Source organism: Oncorhynchus kisutch, unplaced genomic scaffold (assembly GCF_002021735.2).
Source record: "Oncorhynchus kisutch isolate 150728-3 unplaced genomic scaffold, Okis_V2 scaffold987, whole genome shotgun sequence".
In the NCBI taxonomy this organism is placed as follows: Eukaryota; Metazoa; Chordata; class Actinopteri; order Salmoniformes; family Salmonidae; genus Oncorhynchus; species Oncorhynchus kisutch.
The window spans coordinates 1-17,759 of NW_022262932.1; the positions used below are offsets into that span (position 1 = coordinate 1).

The following is a 17,759-nucleotide window of genomic DNA, read 5'->3' on the forward strand; positions in this document are numbered from 1 at the left end:
TTGTTATTGTTTTTCTATTATTAAAAAAAGAAAATCTCTGTTCATGGTTGGGAAGGGCCCGTAAGTAAGTATTACACTGTTAGTGTACACCTGTTGTATAAATGTGACAATTAAAATGAGATTAGATTTGATGTTCTACATGATCGCATACTGTAATTGTGCTCATTTGTAATGATGACATCACTGTGGTCGTTGTCATCTCCAGGACAGTGTGGTGGCCAGTGGTCTGAATGACATCAGTTACTGTATAAGGACCGTGGTGTACACTGACTCTGACCTGGCAGTCACACCTATTATGGACAACCAAAGGTACCACAAACTACATCATGTAACTGTGCTTTTCTCCTGTTTAAAAATAAAACGTTTTCTTTCTAGTAAACATTGTTATTAATTATTGCATTGTTGGGTTTAGAGTTTTCATGAAAGGCATGTCACTGTATTTGTGAATGTGACATTAAAACTGGCTCTGTATTTAAACAATAGTTTCAGTGCCCATGGTGATGGGGAATTTTAGGGAGGTGCGCGGTTCCGCTGTGCGTCCCCCATGGACAGTGGACTCGGAACCAGATAGTCTGGCGTCCCATTGTGAAATATCTATAACGGGTCCTCGGCTTTGGACTCTGAATTGTTCTTAAGAACATAGGTGGGCAATCCACAACTCTTGTGCATTGTAGTAACAAAGATGTGTATATTTTTTCAGATTCTGAAGACCGCTCCAGTGCGATATGACCTGAAGACTTTGTGTGTCCGAGCATACTCAGGTAATGAAGAAGAACAAATAGGAAAGTCTCCACTGCTGTGCCGCTGCTGAGTAACACTTGGACACACTCTGAAATTGACAGGTGTTTAGCAGGTGTTAATATACACACACGCAGGTTAGACAGACAGCTAAAACGGTTTGGGCTGTGTGATTTTTGAGCTCCTCTGACCCCCCCTATAGTGGAGAAGCTGTCCTGTCTGAGCTCTGAGGACTGGGGGGTGTTTCTGCAGCAGCTGTGCTCTTCTCTGGAGTCCCAGGCTGATAAGACCACGGCGGCGGTCCGCTCCAAACTCAACCTCCTCTGCTATCTGTGTACCATAGCTGCCCACAAGGACACAGCTACCAGGCTCATCAACTCCGAGCTGGTAAGGGAAGGGTCACTGCCTGACGGTCTGACCACATGCCCAGCATGCATGCCATTCCTCCCAGGGCTGCTGCTTTTAACAAGACATGGGCCCCCTCTAGGCTAATTTAAGTGTTCAGAACTTAGGCTCTCAGAAGAGAATTCTTAGAATCACAACACAACCTCTGGCCTTGCTGAGGCTTCTCAAGTGTTAGAAAGGTGAAAGGCCGCGGCACTACAAAGCCGTCAAAGGGTTCCTATATTTACCATGTGACCCGAGCTCCTTAGCATAGCTACAGTACGTGTTGGCCTCTGTTGATCAGCGGGAAGCTGAAACAGTAGTCAGCTAGGTGGGACCAGGAAGTTAACGCTTTCCTCAAGATAATAATAAAATTAACTTCCTATTTCCTTAACTTTTGTTACTGAGATCCGCTCAGCTGTAACATGTTCAATGACCCTAGTTATTTATGAGAGCACAAAGACCAGGAGGATGTCCCAAATGACACCCTATTCCCTACATAGTGCACTCCTTTTGACCAGGGTCTATAGAGGTCTGGTCAAAAGTATTGCACTATATAGGGAATAGGGTTCCATTTGGACGCACAGATATCATCAAGTTACCTCCTCGTTACAGTGATGAGGTATTATGTTGTGACATAATCTGGTGAAATTTTTTAGATCAAATCTCTTAATTTGTTTATTAATGAAATGTCCAGACTGAGGATTGATTCAAGTGTAGTAAATATATTTCTCCTACAACTATTAACCACTAGATGGCGTTCCATCACTCACTCAGATTGAAATGAAAATGACATCACCACAATCATTAGACCTCATGGTAACCTTTAGTATATCATTTCTTTAGACATATTCAGACACTATAGCCAGCCATGACTGAGTTTATGATAATGATGTACTGGCAACTTGACTAAATCAGTATTGTACTACTGAAAGATGACTGGACTGAAAAAAAATCATGGAAAAGTAATTCCTTCAGAAAGTATTCAGACCCCTTGACTTTTTCCACATGTTGTTACGTTACAGCCTTATTCAAACATTTATTAAATTGTTATTTTTCCTCATCAATCTACACACAATAATGACAAAGCAAAAACAGATTTTTTTTATTTGTGCTCATTTATTAAATATAAAGAAGTGAAACATCACATTTCCATAGTAAGTATTCAGACCTTTTACTCAGTACTTTGTTGAAGCACCTTTGACAGTGATTACAGCCTTGAGTCTTCTTGAGTCTGACACTACAAGCTTGGCACACCTGTATTTGGGAGTTTCTCTCATTCTTCTCTGCAGATCCTCTCAAGCTCTGTAAGGTTGGATGGGGAGTGTTAATGCACAGCTATTTTCAGGTTTCTTCAGAGATGTTTGATTGAGTTCAAGTCTGAGCTCTGGCTGGGCCACTCAAGGACATTCAGAGACTTGTCCCGAAGCCACTCCTGCGTTGTCTTGGCTGTGTGCTTAGGGTTCCTGTTGGAAGGTGAACCTTTGCCTCTGTCTGAGGTCCTGAGCGCTCTGGAGCAGGTTTTCATCAAGGATCTCTCTGTACTTTTCTCCGTTCATCTTTGCATCAATCATGACTAGTCTCCCAGTCCCTGCCGCTGAAAAACATCCCCACAGCACCATGCTGCCACCACCATGTTTCACTGTAGGGATGGTGCCAGGTTTCCTCCAGAGTTCTATCTTGGTTTCACCAGACCAGAGAATCTTGTTTCTATCATCCTGAGTGGCGCAGCGGTTTAAGGCACTGCATCACTACAGGACCGGGTTCGATCCCGGGTTTGATCCACTCTACCATAAAGGCCTGATTGGTGGAGTGCTGCGAAGATGGTTGTCCTTCTGGAAGGTTCTCCTATCTCCACAGAGGAACTCTAGAGCTCTGTCAGAGTGACCATTGGGTTCTTGATCACCTCCCTGACAAATGCCCTTCTTCCCCGATTGCTCAGTTCTTGGTGGTTCCAAACGTCTTCAATTTAAGAATGAGGGGGGCCACTGTGTTCTCGGGGAACTCTGCAATGCTGCAGAAATTTTTCGATATCCTTCCCCAGATCTGTGCCTCCACACAATCTTGTCTCAGAGCTCTACGGACCATTCCTTTGACCTCATGGCTTGGTTTTTGCTCTGTCAACTGTGGGACTTTATCTAGACAGGTGTGCGCCTTTCCAAATCATGTCCAATCAATTGATTTTACCACAGGTGGACTCTAATCAAGTTATAGAAACATCTCAAGGATGATCAATGGAAACAGGATGCATCTGAGCTCAATTTAGAGTCTCATAGCAAAAGATCTGAATACTTTTATGTAAATAAGATATTTCTGTTTTAAATTTTTAATAAATGTGCAAACATTTTCTAAAAATCTGTTTTCGCCTTGTCATTATGGGGTATTTATTGAATCAATTGTAGAATAAGGCTGTAACGTAACAAAATGTGGAAAAAGTCCTTTCTGAAGGCACTGTACATATAAGTGCGTCACATATCGTCCGTCACAAATGTCACCCTATTCCCTATATAGTATGGGCCCTGGTCAAAAGTAGTGCACTATATAGGACATAGGATGCCATTTGAGATGCAGCTTAGACATTAGTAGTTCAGTCAAATCAAAGTTTATTGGTCACCTACACAGACGTTATAGTGGGTGAAGCGTCATGCTTGTGTTACCAGCTCCTAACAGTGCAGCAAAATGGTCAATCAAGTTCACAAATAATAATAATAAGAAAGTCAAGAAGTCATGACTGTCAGAACTAATCCAGTTGACAATGCAAATAACACTGTATCAGTAATCCAAATGCAATCTGTGCATATATCCACTGAAATATATACTAAGAATGATATGTACAGTAGATATATTGCAGTGTTAACCAACTGCTGTTGTGCTGTCTCCATTTGTGACAGTTCCCTGTGTTGACCCAGCAGCTGCGTCTAGCACCTAACTGGGATGTGTGAGTTCCTTTAGCTTCCACCTGTCCGACCCCATACATACATACATACATACATACATACATACATACATACATACATACATACATACATACATACATACATACATACATACATACATACATACATACATACATACAACCATTCTCTGCATTCTCCATGCGCCAGTGCATGGAAATAATGTCTAGCATGTACTGTAGCCTACTGCACTTTACAATGATCTGATGCCTGGTCTGGATATGCTGTAAATCACTGTTAGCCTTTACAATGATCTGATGCCTGGTCTGGACATGCTGTAAATCACTGTTAGCCTTTACAATGATCTGATGCCTGGTCTGGATATGCTGTAAATCACTGTTAGCCTTTACAATGATCTGATGCCTGGTCTGGATATGCTGTAAATCACTGGTAGAGAGATGTCCATCATCAGGATCATAAAAACACTTTTGACGTCAGGATTTATATTTTTGTTGAAAGGAATTAAGAAAGGATGTTGTATAGATTAAATGAATATAATTACAGCAACACTTATTACTAAATAGTGATAAAATGATGTAAAATTCTGTGTATGTTTTCCATGTATTTACACCAGACCTGTCTGTCTATTCCAGGACAACTATGACATTAGTAGCCTATGTCTATGGATGTTTTTGGATTTCAGGTTAAAACAGTGTCATATATTTATGGTTAGAACTGTGTCCTGTGTGTGTGTGTGTGTGTGCGCGTGCGTGTGCATGTGTGTCTGCGTGTGTGTGTGTGCATGTGTGTGTGTGTGTGTGTGTGTGTGTGTGTGCATGTGTGTGTGCGCGTGTGTGTGTGTGTGTGTGTGTGTGTGTGTGTGTGTGTGTGTGTGTGTATTCCAGGAAGTTTAAGGTGATGCGGGTGCTGGGGCTGCTGGCATCCCACTGCACTGAGCTCAGAGAGGAGACCCCCGTCACTGAGGTTAGTGGTACTGTCTGTCACGCTGTCTGTCACTCTGCTGAGGTTAGTGGTGCTGTCTGTCACATTGTCCGGCAAACTGCTGAGGTTAGTGGTGCTGTCTGTCACTTTGCTGAGATTAGTGGTACTGTCTGTCACGCTGCTGAGGTTAGTGGTACTGTCTGTCACTCTGCTGAGATTAGTGGTACTGTCTGTCACGCTGTCTGTCACTCTGCTGAGGTTAGTGGTACTGTCTGTCATGCTGTCTGTCACTCTGCTGAGGTTAGTGCTACTGTCTGTCACTCTGCTGAGGTTAGTGGTACTGTCTGTCACACTGCTGAGGTTAGTGGTACTGTCTGTCACACTGCTGAGGTTAGTGGTACTGTCTGTCACACTGCTGAGGTTAGTGGTACTGTCTGTCACACTGCTGAGGTTAGTGGTACTGTCTGTCACAGTGCTGAGGTTAATGATACTGTCTGTCACACTGCTGAGGTTAGTGCTACTGTCTGTCACACTGCTGAGGTTAGTGGTACTGTCTGTCACACTGCTGAGGTTAATGATACAGTCTGTCACACTGCTGAGACTGGCATAGTCCAGCAGCACTACACCGGGCCCCTTCACCCTGTTGTCACAGCACCTATGCTTGTCCTCTATGTATCAATGGTGGATGTGTCCCAAATGCATAGGGCTCTGGTCAAAGTGCACTATGTAGGGAATAGACTGCCATTTGGGATTCGATCGGTGTATCACATATAACTGTCAAAGCCATGAGCTGCTGAATAGTTGAACATCACTTTAACTGTTAGAAGAGCAGACAGTGTAGTAGTCTCAATAAAACATCTCACAATCTTTTACACACACACAATTCTAACTATGTGAAAGACCCCTACAACATCAACAACAACAGTCAAATCTGTTGAATTAAAATCCCCTAAATCTGTTACTAATCACAGCAGAGGCATAGAAGTCTAGTCTCTATGCAGCATTATGATCATCCGATGGGAGCGGTAGTGAGAGAAAGTACCGGAGTGAATCACCAGATGCCACTGTAACCCAGCGGTAGGTAGAGCTCTAAACAAGCGCCACCGATCCACCTGCCCAAACATGCTTATGGAGCCGTTAACAAACTGTCAAAGACATTGCGGTTAATCATTTTAAAAAACAGGATTCTATTTGATGTGAAATCTGGCGCCTCCACCCTTGATCCACGTCTTACATGGGTTTGCCATGATTTCCTGTGGTGGTTTATAGGTTTATAGCTCATAGAGGAGGGGTATACGAGCGATATACAAAATGGCCGTCATTAATCGGCACACCAGAGAATGGCGCAGTGACTTTTATTTTCCACAGTCTTCTTTTGTAAAGATGGCTGAGGATTTGTCGCCCCGCCCCCCACCACCCATCTGGGCACAGCTAGCTCAGATTCCCAGAGTGACAGATCCCAGAGACTTTTATCATCGTGCTCTCCACAGGGGTTCTGTGTCTGATGGTCAGCCGCAGTCATGGCCATTTCTGCTTCAGGGCAGGGCTATTGTCACCACCATCTCCATATGTCTGCCACACTGTGGAGTTCAGTGGTCGTCCGTGATCCTAGTTAAAGTTTCCACTGTGAGACGAGTTCTCTCTCTCTTGGTCCGGGCTCGTGTTGCGCCGATTGTTTTTTGAAAGGAGTTCTCACAGTGAGAATCACAAGTTACAATGCCGCAAAGTTCAATGTTTATTGTCAGCGTTGAATTTGATGCCTCAGCACGCTCTATAGGCTACATAACAGAATCAGACTTCAAGTTGGCCCTACACTATCATTACAAACCTCCATTTCTCACAGTCCTTTAAAACAGTGAGCGGCAATGACTGCAGCTGCTATTTTTCAGGCATACTGTTGGCTTAGTTAGGACAGGAAGAGAGGAATTAGTTCAGTATTATCCTCTTTCCTCTGCCTGTCTCTATGGATACTTCAACATCATTCTAATTAAGTGTTATCTTCCCTGGCAGAGGCAGTACTTTTCTGTGCCACAAACCACCAAGCCCCAATTCAGACATTTTCTCTCTCTCTCATGGCAGCGCGTCAATAGTGCTGCACACACTGTCTGCTGTTTCCACCCAGTGTCCCTTAGAAACTGGCCTTGTGTGTCGTGCCGGCCGTCCCTGCAGAATGAGCAGAACAGACTGCCTCCTGCCTCCCTCCTCTCATTGTGGGAGAATTAGCCTGTTCCATTTCCTCAGACAGGGCTTGGAGGCTCGTTCTCACTCCTCACTACTGGAAAAGGAACAGAGTGCTGGGACCAATGAACACTGCTGTTGATTCTATTCAGTTTGGTTTCTTGTGTCTTTTGCCAAACTATGATTGTGTAAAGATTGTTATTTTAGGGAATTTTAGGTTTGTTCAATTTTAATTTAGGTTGTTTATCCATTACTCCAAAAACATTTGAATAATTTGGTATCCATGTATTCATCATCAAAACACATTCATAATGGCTTGAGTCAATTATTGCTCGCTGGCCAAAGCAATATGTCTCATGTCCTTCTGATAACTATAGGCAGAGGCCATTGGTGATCTATGGGACCATAGACTCATGAAACGCCTGAGGTCATGTGTGTCGCAGGCGTCAGCCCTAGATCAAACACCTGTCTTCTTCTGGACAGCCGTGGGATATTGATTGACCACACTACAGCATAGCAGGTCACCTTTTGTTTGTTATTAGCTTGCTCCTTCCATCAATAGGACATCAGGACATATCTGTCTGCCTGTCCTGTCTGCCATCCTGCCACCCTGTTTGTAATGAGTGAATGATCAGGCTCAAACCACTAAATGTCACAATACATTCATTCAGCTAAATCACATACCAGGGATATTTTATTGATTCATTTGATCAGTTGCATTAATGTGATGTTTAAATCAAATGTTAAAATCGGACAAATCACAAAGCTACTGCTTTGTTAGTTTAATCGTGAGAAAGGTAGTATTTTCATGTCACTTTGGCCCATTGCCCTTGGTGTGATCATTTGTCTTCATGCCTGCTGAGATGTCTCCAGGAAGACTCCAGTCTCGTGTTGTTCTGAACCACAGCTGAGACGTGATGATAGTGATGATGAGTAACAAAACCTCGGTTGCCTTGAGAAACTGGTCTCTCTGTCTCTCCCTCCCCAAGCCTCACAGGGATGCTTAATGTTGCATGGCCTTAAACTGTCTGTAGCCTCAGTAGTCTAAAGCTCTGCCTTATGGGTTGGGGGGATGGAGGATGGGAGGAGGGGGGTAGTAGCGGATTGTACAGGAGCGATAATGATGCGTTTGGAGGAAGTAGCCGTGTGTTGTGGCTCCAACTTAGCCTGTTTGTTTTCTTGAACAGTGAATCGTCAGTCAGTTGCAGGACATCTCTCCTGCCAAAGCTTCGTTTCTCTCTGGCATCAAACGTGAGCCAAACATCTGTTTCCTGCAAAGTCACCATTTATGTTCTTTACCGGCCAGCGCCAGGCCGCTTCGCACTGAGTGTGCTGCCTATTTGCATAGCACCCTGCTGAGAGCGCTGCCGCAGTAAGTCCGTCACATCCTCCCCACTTCTAAAGAGGACGAGACTAGGAAAATGCTAATTCCACGAATTAGCCAGTTAGGGTGTGTGTTTGCTTATATGTGAATTTATGTGTGTGTGTGTGTGTGTGTGTGGTGGGGGGGGGGGGGGGGGGGGGGGGGTGGTATGTTTTAGGGGTTGTTATGTGGATCCTTCCAATAATTTGGGGCGGCAGGTAGCCTAGTGTTGGACTAGTAATCGGAAGGTTGCAAGATCGAATCCCTGAGCTGACAAGATAAAAATCTGTCGTTCTGCCCCTGAACAAGGCAGTTAACCCACTGTTCCTAGGCCGTCATTGAAAATAAGAATTTGTTCTTTACTGACTTGCCTAGTTACATAAAGGTGAAGCTCCGTACCCTTTATAGTGTTATAATGTAGCTGTATACCCTTTATAGTGTTATAATGTAGCTGTATACCCTTTATAGTGTTATAATGTAGCTGTATACCCTTTATAGTGTTATAATGTAGCTCTGTACCCTTTATAGTGTTATAATGTAGCTCTGTACCCTTTATAGTGTTATAATGTAGCTCTGTACCCTTTATAGTGTTATAATGTAGCTCTGTACCCTTTATAGTGTTATAATATAGCTCTGTACCCTTTATAGTGTTATAATGTAGCTCTGTACCCTTTATAGTGTTATAATGTTGGCTTCATTTTATTTACCTTTATGTAACTAGGCAAGTCAGTTAAGAACAAATTCTTATTTTCAATGACGGCCTAGGAACAGTGGGTTAACTGCCTGTTCAGGGGCAGAATGACAGATTTGTACCTTGGGGGTTTGAACTTGCAACCTTCCGGTTTCTAGTCCAACGCTCTAACCACTAGGCTACCCTGCCGCCACATTCATGGAGTAATGAGCTTTAAATCTGTCATGTCTAAAGACCTCAGTTTATTAATGGACACCGTTTGACAATGTAGACCTTAGTGCTAAAGTAGAAGAATAACAGGATGGAATGGGGAAAACATAACTTCTGGCATAGCACAGTATTCTACTCTGTCTGGACATGGTTGCGTATCCAGTGTTGGTAGGGTACATTATTCAATATAAAGCGTTGTGAAGGGCAGGAGTACTGTCACAACTGTGAGTGAGTGACTGATGCTAGTGCATTCCCTGCGCCTCCAGGCTGTTGTCATGTTCACGGAGCTGATCAGGGAGAACTTCAGGAACAGCAAACTGAAGCAGTGCCTGCTGCCGCCACTGGGGGAGCTGCTCTACCTCATCGCCACACAGGTGACGATATACTCCTAAGCAGTGCCCTTTCAACCCTATGCCTTCTACTGTCTTAATGAAATTGCCATTACAATGAATTAGACCTACTAACTTCTATTCAATCAATCAATCAAATGTATTTTATAAAGCCCTTTTTAAATTAGCAGTTGTCATAAAGTGCTTTACAGCTAATGACTTATATGTCTGTTGGCTTAGGCCTTTATGATGATATTCTGATACTGTTGATAATCTACCACGAAGATACCTGCTTAAATAACTACTGTATTTACGCACTCTCGGTAATATCAGCACTTAAAGATGTTTGTCTGTCTGTATTTGGTTTTTGTGTTTGATGAATGCTCACTACAGTTTGTGCAAGGGTTTGAAAACACTAAATGACAAATCGCTCTACAACACACAGTATTTCTTTTCATAGCTTTTCATAATGTCTTGCCACTAGTTTATTATTCCATTGAAAAGCTATGCAAAAAAGCTGTTTTGACTGTAAGTTGTCTTGACCTCCCGCTGCATCTGAAAGCCATGTAGACACACATGAAGGTTCCTGGTGGTAGTATCTTTATTTTCAGGAGGGGTTCCTGTTCCTCTCTGAGCTCTCCAGTTTGTCAGGGTCACTCAGTGCAGCACACACACAATGGTCATTGACTTTATTAGCTCAATAACCAATAGAAGTAAAGGGGTTTAAAGTGCCATTTATTCTCTATTGACTATTTGTTTTTTCTCCACAAAAGTATTTTACTGTATGGAAATGTGCTTTCAAGGCTGAATTCAGGTAGCGTTAGTTGTAGTTTAATAAAAATACCAGTGAAGAGTAATTTCATGTTATGGATCCACACCATATTGGTACACGCGACAATTCTCTTTCTCCTAATTTATGCTAACTGAGAATCTTAGGAATTTGTACACCGTCTCCACAGAGTATTGGAGAAGCCTCTAAATAATTTGGAGTATTCTGAGATTCGAGCAACATTTATAGGCCCTTTCATATTATTAATACTACATGGACAACATGGGGAAACAATATGTATGAGGATTGATGTACTGTAAGTATACTGTATTACATAACAAAATGTTTTTTTAAAACACATAAAAATGAATAGACAGCATAAAAGCAGAGCTTAGGTAAAAGCAAGCCATGTGGTTAATGGGCTCTCTGAACACTGCAGATGTAGGATCTTAATTTGAGACAGTTACCTACAGCAGGAAAATGATCCTGCAGCAGCAACATTTTTGTAGGGGTTGATGCATTTTTCGTTAGGGCAAATCATGTCTGAAATTTCAAAGTGGAAATGACAAACTTTTGAAACTTAAAAAAAACTCAAATATACTACAAGTCTGCATTTCCTGCCGTGCAGGAAGGGATCAAATGAAGATCCTACATCTGCATGCAGCACAGTGTATGATCAAAGGCCTCATTAACACGGATGTAGTGATGAAAAGGTGGGAAAATGTGAGCAGCAGTGGAGATGACAGGAGGAGAATAGTGTAAATGCAAGCTAACTCAAAACAACTTCACATGTAGTGTAATAGGTGCATAAAGATTATTCTGTGCGTAAACAGTGTTTCCATATGCTTTTGGTTCACTACATCACTCCTCATTATTTACTGTCAATATGTTTTGGAGCCAATTAATTCACATATCCCCAGTTTACTACATAATAACACACATTCCCTCACCGTTACCAAAGGAATTTTCAAGTTCCAAATTTGGTAGCTAGCTAGATCATTTGCTGGGGCTTATTTATTTAGCCTAATTACGCTAGCTGCTGCTGCTTTGTTTTGCCCTAATTATTCCCCCAACGAGCCGCTACAGAGGTCCTCTCTGTCTCCACTCACAGCCCCTCCCCTTTTCTTACCTTCTCTTCCCTCTCTCCCCGCAGGAGGAGAAGAAAGAGAACCCAGGAGAGCTGTGGGTTGTTCCTGCTGCCGCCTACACGGTGTTAATGAGGTGCCTTCGGGAAGGGGTAAGACTGCTGCACCTGCCTCAGCAGGAGGGAGGGAGGAAGGGGGGTGGGGGAGTTCCGTGGTAATGATCCTCCTGCAAGGCCCTACAGGCATTGTTTGCCAACTGCAAGTCAAGGGCATGCAGCAGACCCAGTCGTCAGCCCCTGTCATGTACCTGCATCAAAACAACCCCCGGATGGATGGGTCCTTGTCATGACCTCGCCGGCAATTAACGACCGGTGGATACACACACGTACACACACATACACACTCTGTATGTAGGCTGTGTGTAGTGCAGTGGTGTATCAGTCAGCCAGATAGTCAGTCTGGCCAGAGGACCGTTGTTCCTCAGCTGGTGCATCTGTTCTTCTTAATTACAAAACTGAGTTTGTTTCAAAAGACGATGTCTCTTCTCCCAGAAGGGAGAGTTGATATTACGTGTTCATTATAAACTAATTAGCAAAAGTTTTAGGCTGGCCAGTGTATATACCAATATGGAGCAAGATTATTCAAAAGATTTGTGAGTTGGGTGGGGGGGAATATAATTTAGTTGTACCTATGTACAATGTAAGACATACCTATGTAAGACATTTTATTTGTACGTAGGTCAATTTAAGTCTGATGCCATCTACTGTAATTTCATTGAAAGGATTTGCCTAAAAATAGGTTTTGTCCAGACAGTTTACAGAAATGTGTGAATTCTGATCCATAATCTCCAGTATTCTATTTAAAACATATGAATAATAATGGTGTAATGGATCCTGTCCATCTTTTCTGTTGTTAGCATATTTCCTAGGAATGATGTCAGATGTTTTTATATACCTCTAGAATGTTATATCTGTTGAATTGTTGGTCAGTAGTTTTGAGGACTGTTTCACATCAAGGGACCTCACAGCATCAGAGGGAAAGTTAATGTACATGCTTCTTACAATGTTGACAACGTTGACTGTCTGGGATAGTTCTGGAGAGTTCTGTCTGAGTGACTGTCTGGGATAGTTTTGGAGAGAGGTCTGTATGGGATTGTTCTGGAGAGAGTTCGGTATGAGTGTCCGTATGGGATAGTTCTAGAGTGAGGTCTGTATGAGTCCTGTAGGAACTGCAGGCACAGGGGACTTTTGTTGATTAATTAAAGGATTTGTTCAATACAGACTCTGAGCTGTAATGAGAATAATACTATCAGGAAAGTTAAGTGGTGTTGAGAGTCAGTCAGTCAGTCAGTCTGTCTCTCTCCACCAGCCACCTTGACTAATAATAACTCTGTGGGTGCTCCTCTCTGAGGGCCGGGAGGGGGATATGACTGAGGAAGGGAAGCACAGCACACACACACTCACACCACATCGGTCATTAAGACGCTGCCAACCGGGTGCTTTTCTTATTTATTTCTATTGAGCGATGATGAGTGCTGACTGACACTTGCCTACTTCTCTAGGGAGAACCTCCCCAGCTAAACACAGATTGAAGTCAAACTTTCAGAGTAGGATGGGAATTCTAGCTAAGTTTTGATTGGATGGATCCTGGCTGTGGCAAGCATGCATGATTCAGCGGCTTCATGTCTTTGTAAACAAGAACATATGGCAATTAGACTAGATAGCATAGCCTATATACAGTCTATTAGACACCCCACCCCATTCACCAAAATGGATCATCGCTCCTACAGACAGTGAGTCACGTGGCCGTGGCTTGCTATATAAAGCAGGCGGACAGGCATCAAGGCATTCAGTTACTGTTTGATTGAACATTAGAATGGGCAAAACGAGTGACCTAAGCGACTGAGTGTGGTATGATGGTCGGTGCCAGGCACGCCAGATCTAGTATCTCAGAAACGGACTCCTGGGCTTTTCACGCATGACAGTGTCTAGCGTTTCCTCAGAATGGTGCGACAAACAAAAAACATCCAGTCAGTGGCTGTCCTGTGGGCGACAACAGTTTGTTGATGAGAGAGGTCGAATGAGAATGGCAAGAATCATGCAAGCTACAGTAACAGGCAGGCTGCAAACAGACAAATAATGGCTCGGTACAACAGTGGTGTGCAGAACAGCATCTCGGAAAACGCAACTCGTCGATTCTTGTCCCGGATGGGCTACTACGACCACACCAGTTCCCCTCCTATCAGCTAAAAACAACAAGAAACGGCTCCAGTGGGCAGGCACGCGATCACCAGCACTAGACAATTGTGGAGTGGAAAAACAATGCCTTGGCTGACAAATCCTGATTCCTGTTGCATCATGCTGATGGCAGAGTCAGGGTTTATCGTAAGCAGCATGAGTCCATTGCCTGGTGTCAACGGTACAGGCTGGTGGCGGTGGAGAACCGCTGTCCAATCTGCTGCAACTGCGTGATGACATCACGTCAGCATGGGCCAACATCCCTGTGGAATGTTTCCAACTTGTAGAATTCATGCCCCAAAGAATTCAGGCTCTTCTGGAGGCAAAGGGGGTCCGACCCAGTACTAGATGGGTGTACCTAATAAACTGGCCGGCAATTGTATGTTTTCATATGTTATTTATGCAGCATTTCCCTGCATGGTTAAAACATGGTTAAAACATTTCAAATTGAATTGATATGTGAAATGCTTACACCACTTTAAATGCACTTAACTGCAATTCTAGCTGTGTTTGCGTGTCAGATTTTCATGACCACAGCTGATTCTGAAAGCCCAAACAAACTGTGAGAATAAGATGTCAAGAAGAGAGTTGCTTGTTCTCTTGTTAAGGGCAGCAACCCACATACCGTAACATTGTAGCGAGTTTAGCAGCATCAGCAAATGTTTCAGGAGGGAGAGGAAGATGGAGGGAAAGTCTGGGCGTGAGAGAGAGGGGAGCCTGAATGCCAGAGATGGAAAGGGAGAAGGAGACTGGGAAGAGAAGGCAAGGCAGCGAGCGATAGGGAGACTGGGAGGAGAAGGTGAGAGAGAGAGAGACGGGGCAGGTGAATCAAGTGAGAGAGGAGAGAGAGAGAGAGGCGGGCAGGAGAAACGACTGAGAAGAGAGAGAGAGGCAGGAGAAGCGACTGAGAGAGGACAGAGAGAGAGAGAGACGGGCCAGACTTGAGCTGCCTGCAGGAAATATTTATGAGCGTGAAGAAGATGTTCCCAGTGCCAATGATGAAAGGTGTGTTTGGGAACAGAGGCTGTGGCGGTGGTGTATCTGTACCAGGGAGAGGGAGCCAGGGGCTTCAACCCTCCTCCTCTATCTCCTAGTCCTGGCCACCGCACCGCTCCACTCCACACAGCTCTCCACTCACATTAAACATGTATCAGTCCAACACAGCAGCTACTGTAATGCTCTGCTCCTAATCAGCTGCAGCCTAATCTCTCTCTGAAGCATAGCCCAATTCCCTATATAGTGCACTACTTTTGGCTCCGGTTAAAAGTAGTGCACTATATAGGGAGTAGGATGCCATTTGGGACGAATCACCTCTGGATGACTCGTAATAATAACCAGCTACATCACACACTGCTACATTTCTACATATGGATTTCTGACATGCAATTCAATGTCCTGCAATAATCATGACAGATACTCTCTGTTTGTGTGGAAGGACATTTAATGCTGCTTAACTAAAGCAAATGAATACATGTTTTGCTCCAGAAGGAAGCATCAATCTTTAGGGTGTTGACCATATTGCAAAGATCAATAATATTTTCATTTTTTGTGAGCTAGAGAACCCACTGGGCACAGACATCAATTCAACGTCTATTCCACGTTGGTTCAACGTAATTTAATTGAAACGACATGTGTGCCGAGTGGGAAGTGTCTCTTTTAAAAGAACGTAGACATTCTTCAAGGGAGATTGTATCTTAAAGTATTGTAGTACTCAATGGTAATAATTTCAGAGATCCTTTCCACACTGTCTTGTAGGTGTTTTGCTGTCTGACGTACTACATGCCAGCTCCATCTTTGCATTCTTCTGTAATCTTCTAAATACACATTTCACAAAGTTAAAACCCGTTTTGATATTTTTTGGTTTTAATATCACTCTTATTCATTAAACATGCCATTTAAACGGAGAGGATAGAGTTCTAAGCAGAGAGATGAAAACAAGCCGGATAATGAAAGGCTTAGTTGGCGGTCCTGAATTTACATAGAGCGTTCTTCTGGTCCAGGTGCTGCACTGCTGCTTCAAAAGGGACATAATTACACACAGGCACTTGTTGCAGGCTGGGGAAACCACAAGAGAGACTGCAGGGCTCCTCTCAGTCTGACACGGCTAACACTCTGGGAGAACATACAGCACAGGCTCAAACTAGAGGAGACACAAAGGCTAAGCTTAGTAAAGACTTATAGCTACCACTATGATAAGAGTCTTCTTCTTATATAGAATTGTTTACTGGGGCTTTTTCGATCCTCGTGTAGTGGAGATACTAAGCTTAGTAAAGAGCTGCATGAACTCTGTTTTGTCCTCATAGTTTTGTGTTCAATCCCCATGTCGGCCCTACAGTATTATGGTTTATGGTTCTTAAGGTTATGGTTTTAGGCCAACAGTATTAGCCCTAGGTTATGGTTTTAGGCCCTACAGTATACACCCTAGGTTATGGTTTTAGGCCTACAGTATTAGCCCTAGGTTATGGTTTTAGGCCCTACAGTATACACCCTAGGTTATGGTTTTAGGCCCTACAGTATACACCCTAGGTTATGGTTTTAGGCCTACAGTATTAGCCCTAGGTTATGGTTTTAGGCCCTACAGTATACACCCTAGGTTATGGTTTTAGGCCCTACAGTATACACCCTAGGTTATGGTTTTAGGCCCTACAGTATACACCCTAGGTTATGGTTTTAGGCCTACAGTATTAGCCCTAGGTTATGGTTTTAGGCCTACAGTATTAGCCCTAGGTTATGGTTTTAGGCCTATAGTATATGCCCTAGGATATGGTTTTAGGCCTACAGTATTAGCCCTAGGTTATAGCTTTAGGCCTACAGTATTAGCACTAGGTTATGGTTTGAGGCCTACAGTATACGCCCTAGGATATGGTTTTAGGCCTACAGTATTAGCCCTAGGTTATGGTTTTAGGCCCTGCAGTATTAGCCCTAGGTTATGGTTTTAGCCCTACAGTATTAGCCCTAGGTTATGGTTTTAGGCCTACAGTATATGCCCTAGGTTATGGTTTTAGGCCTACAGTGTTAGCCCTAGGTTATGGTTTTAGACCCTACAGTATTAGCCCTAGGTTATGGTTTTAGGCCTACAGTATTAGCCCTAGGTTATGGTTTTAGGCCTACAGAATTAGCCCTAGGTTATGGTTTTAGGCCTACAGTATACGCCCTAGGTTATGGTTTTAGGCCTACAGTATTAGCCCTAGGTTATGGTTTTAGGCCTACAGTATTAGCCCTAGGTTATGGTTTTAGGCCCTACAGTATTAGCCCTAGGTTATGGTTTTAGGCCTACAGTATTAGTCCTAGGTTATGGTTTTAGGCCTACAGTATTAGCCCTAGGTTATGGTTTTAGGCCTACAGTATTAGCCCTAGGTTATGGTTTTGGGCCCTACAGTATACACCCTAGGTTATGGTTTTAGGCCCTACAGTATACACCCTAGGTTATGGTTTTAGGCCTACAGTATTAGCCCTAGGTTATGGTTTTGGGCCCTACAGTATACACCCTAGGTTATGGTTTTAGGCCCTACAGTATACACCCTAGGTTATGGTTTTAGGCCTACAGTATTAGCCCTAGGTTATGGTTTTAGGCCTACAGAATTAGCCCTAGATTATGGTTACGCCTACAGTATTAGCCCTAGGTTATGGTTTTAGGCCCTACAGTATTAGCCCTAGGTTATGGTTTTAGGCCTACAGTATTAGCCCTAGGTTATGGTTTTAGGCCCTACAGTATTAGCCCTGGGTTATGGTTTTAGGCCTACAGTATTAGCCCTAGGTTATGGTTTTAGGCCTACAGTATTAGCCCTGGGTTATGGTTTTAGGCCTACAGTATTAGCCCTAGGTTATGGTTTTAGGCCTACAGTATTAGCCCTAGGTTATGGTTTTAGGTCCTACAGTATTAGCCCTAGGTTATGGTTTTAGGCCCTACAGTATGAGCCCTGGGTTATGGTTTTATGC

At 43.4% G+C, this 17,759-nt stretch overlaps 1 protein-coding gene across 1 annotated transcript in view; it reads left to right on the top strand.

Annotated features, from left to right (window-relative positions):
• Window positions 1–205: 205 nt before the first annotated feature.
• The window catches only part of LOC109884947 (serine/threonine-protein kinase ULK4-like), a gene marked incomplete at both ends in the record, with an annotated part of 98,716 nt that continues 81,162 nt past the window's right edge, over window positions 206–17,759 (top strand). Inside the window, 7 exon segments of the mRNA XM_031817319.1 lie at window positions 206–328; window positions 701–761; window positions 941–1,125; window positions 4,014–4,060; window positions 4,922–5,000; window positions 9,667–9,774; window positions 11,652–11,735. Of these exon segments, the coding sequence (XP_031673179.1) occupies window positions 206–328; window positions 701–761; window positions 941–1,125; window positions 4,014–4,060; window positions 4,922–5,000; window positions 9,667–9,774; window positions 11,652–11,735 (687 nt within the window).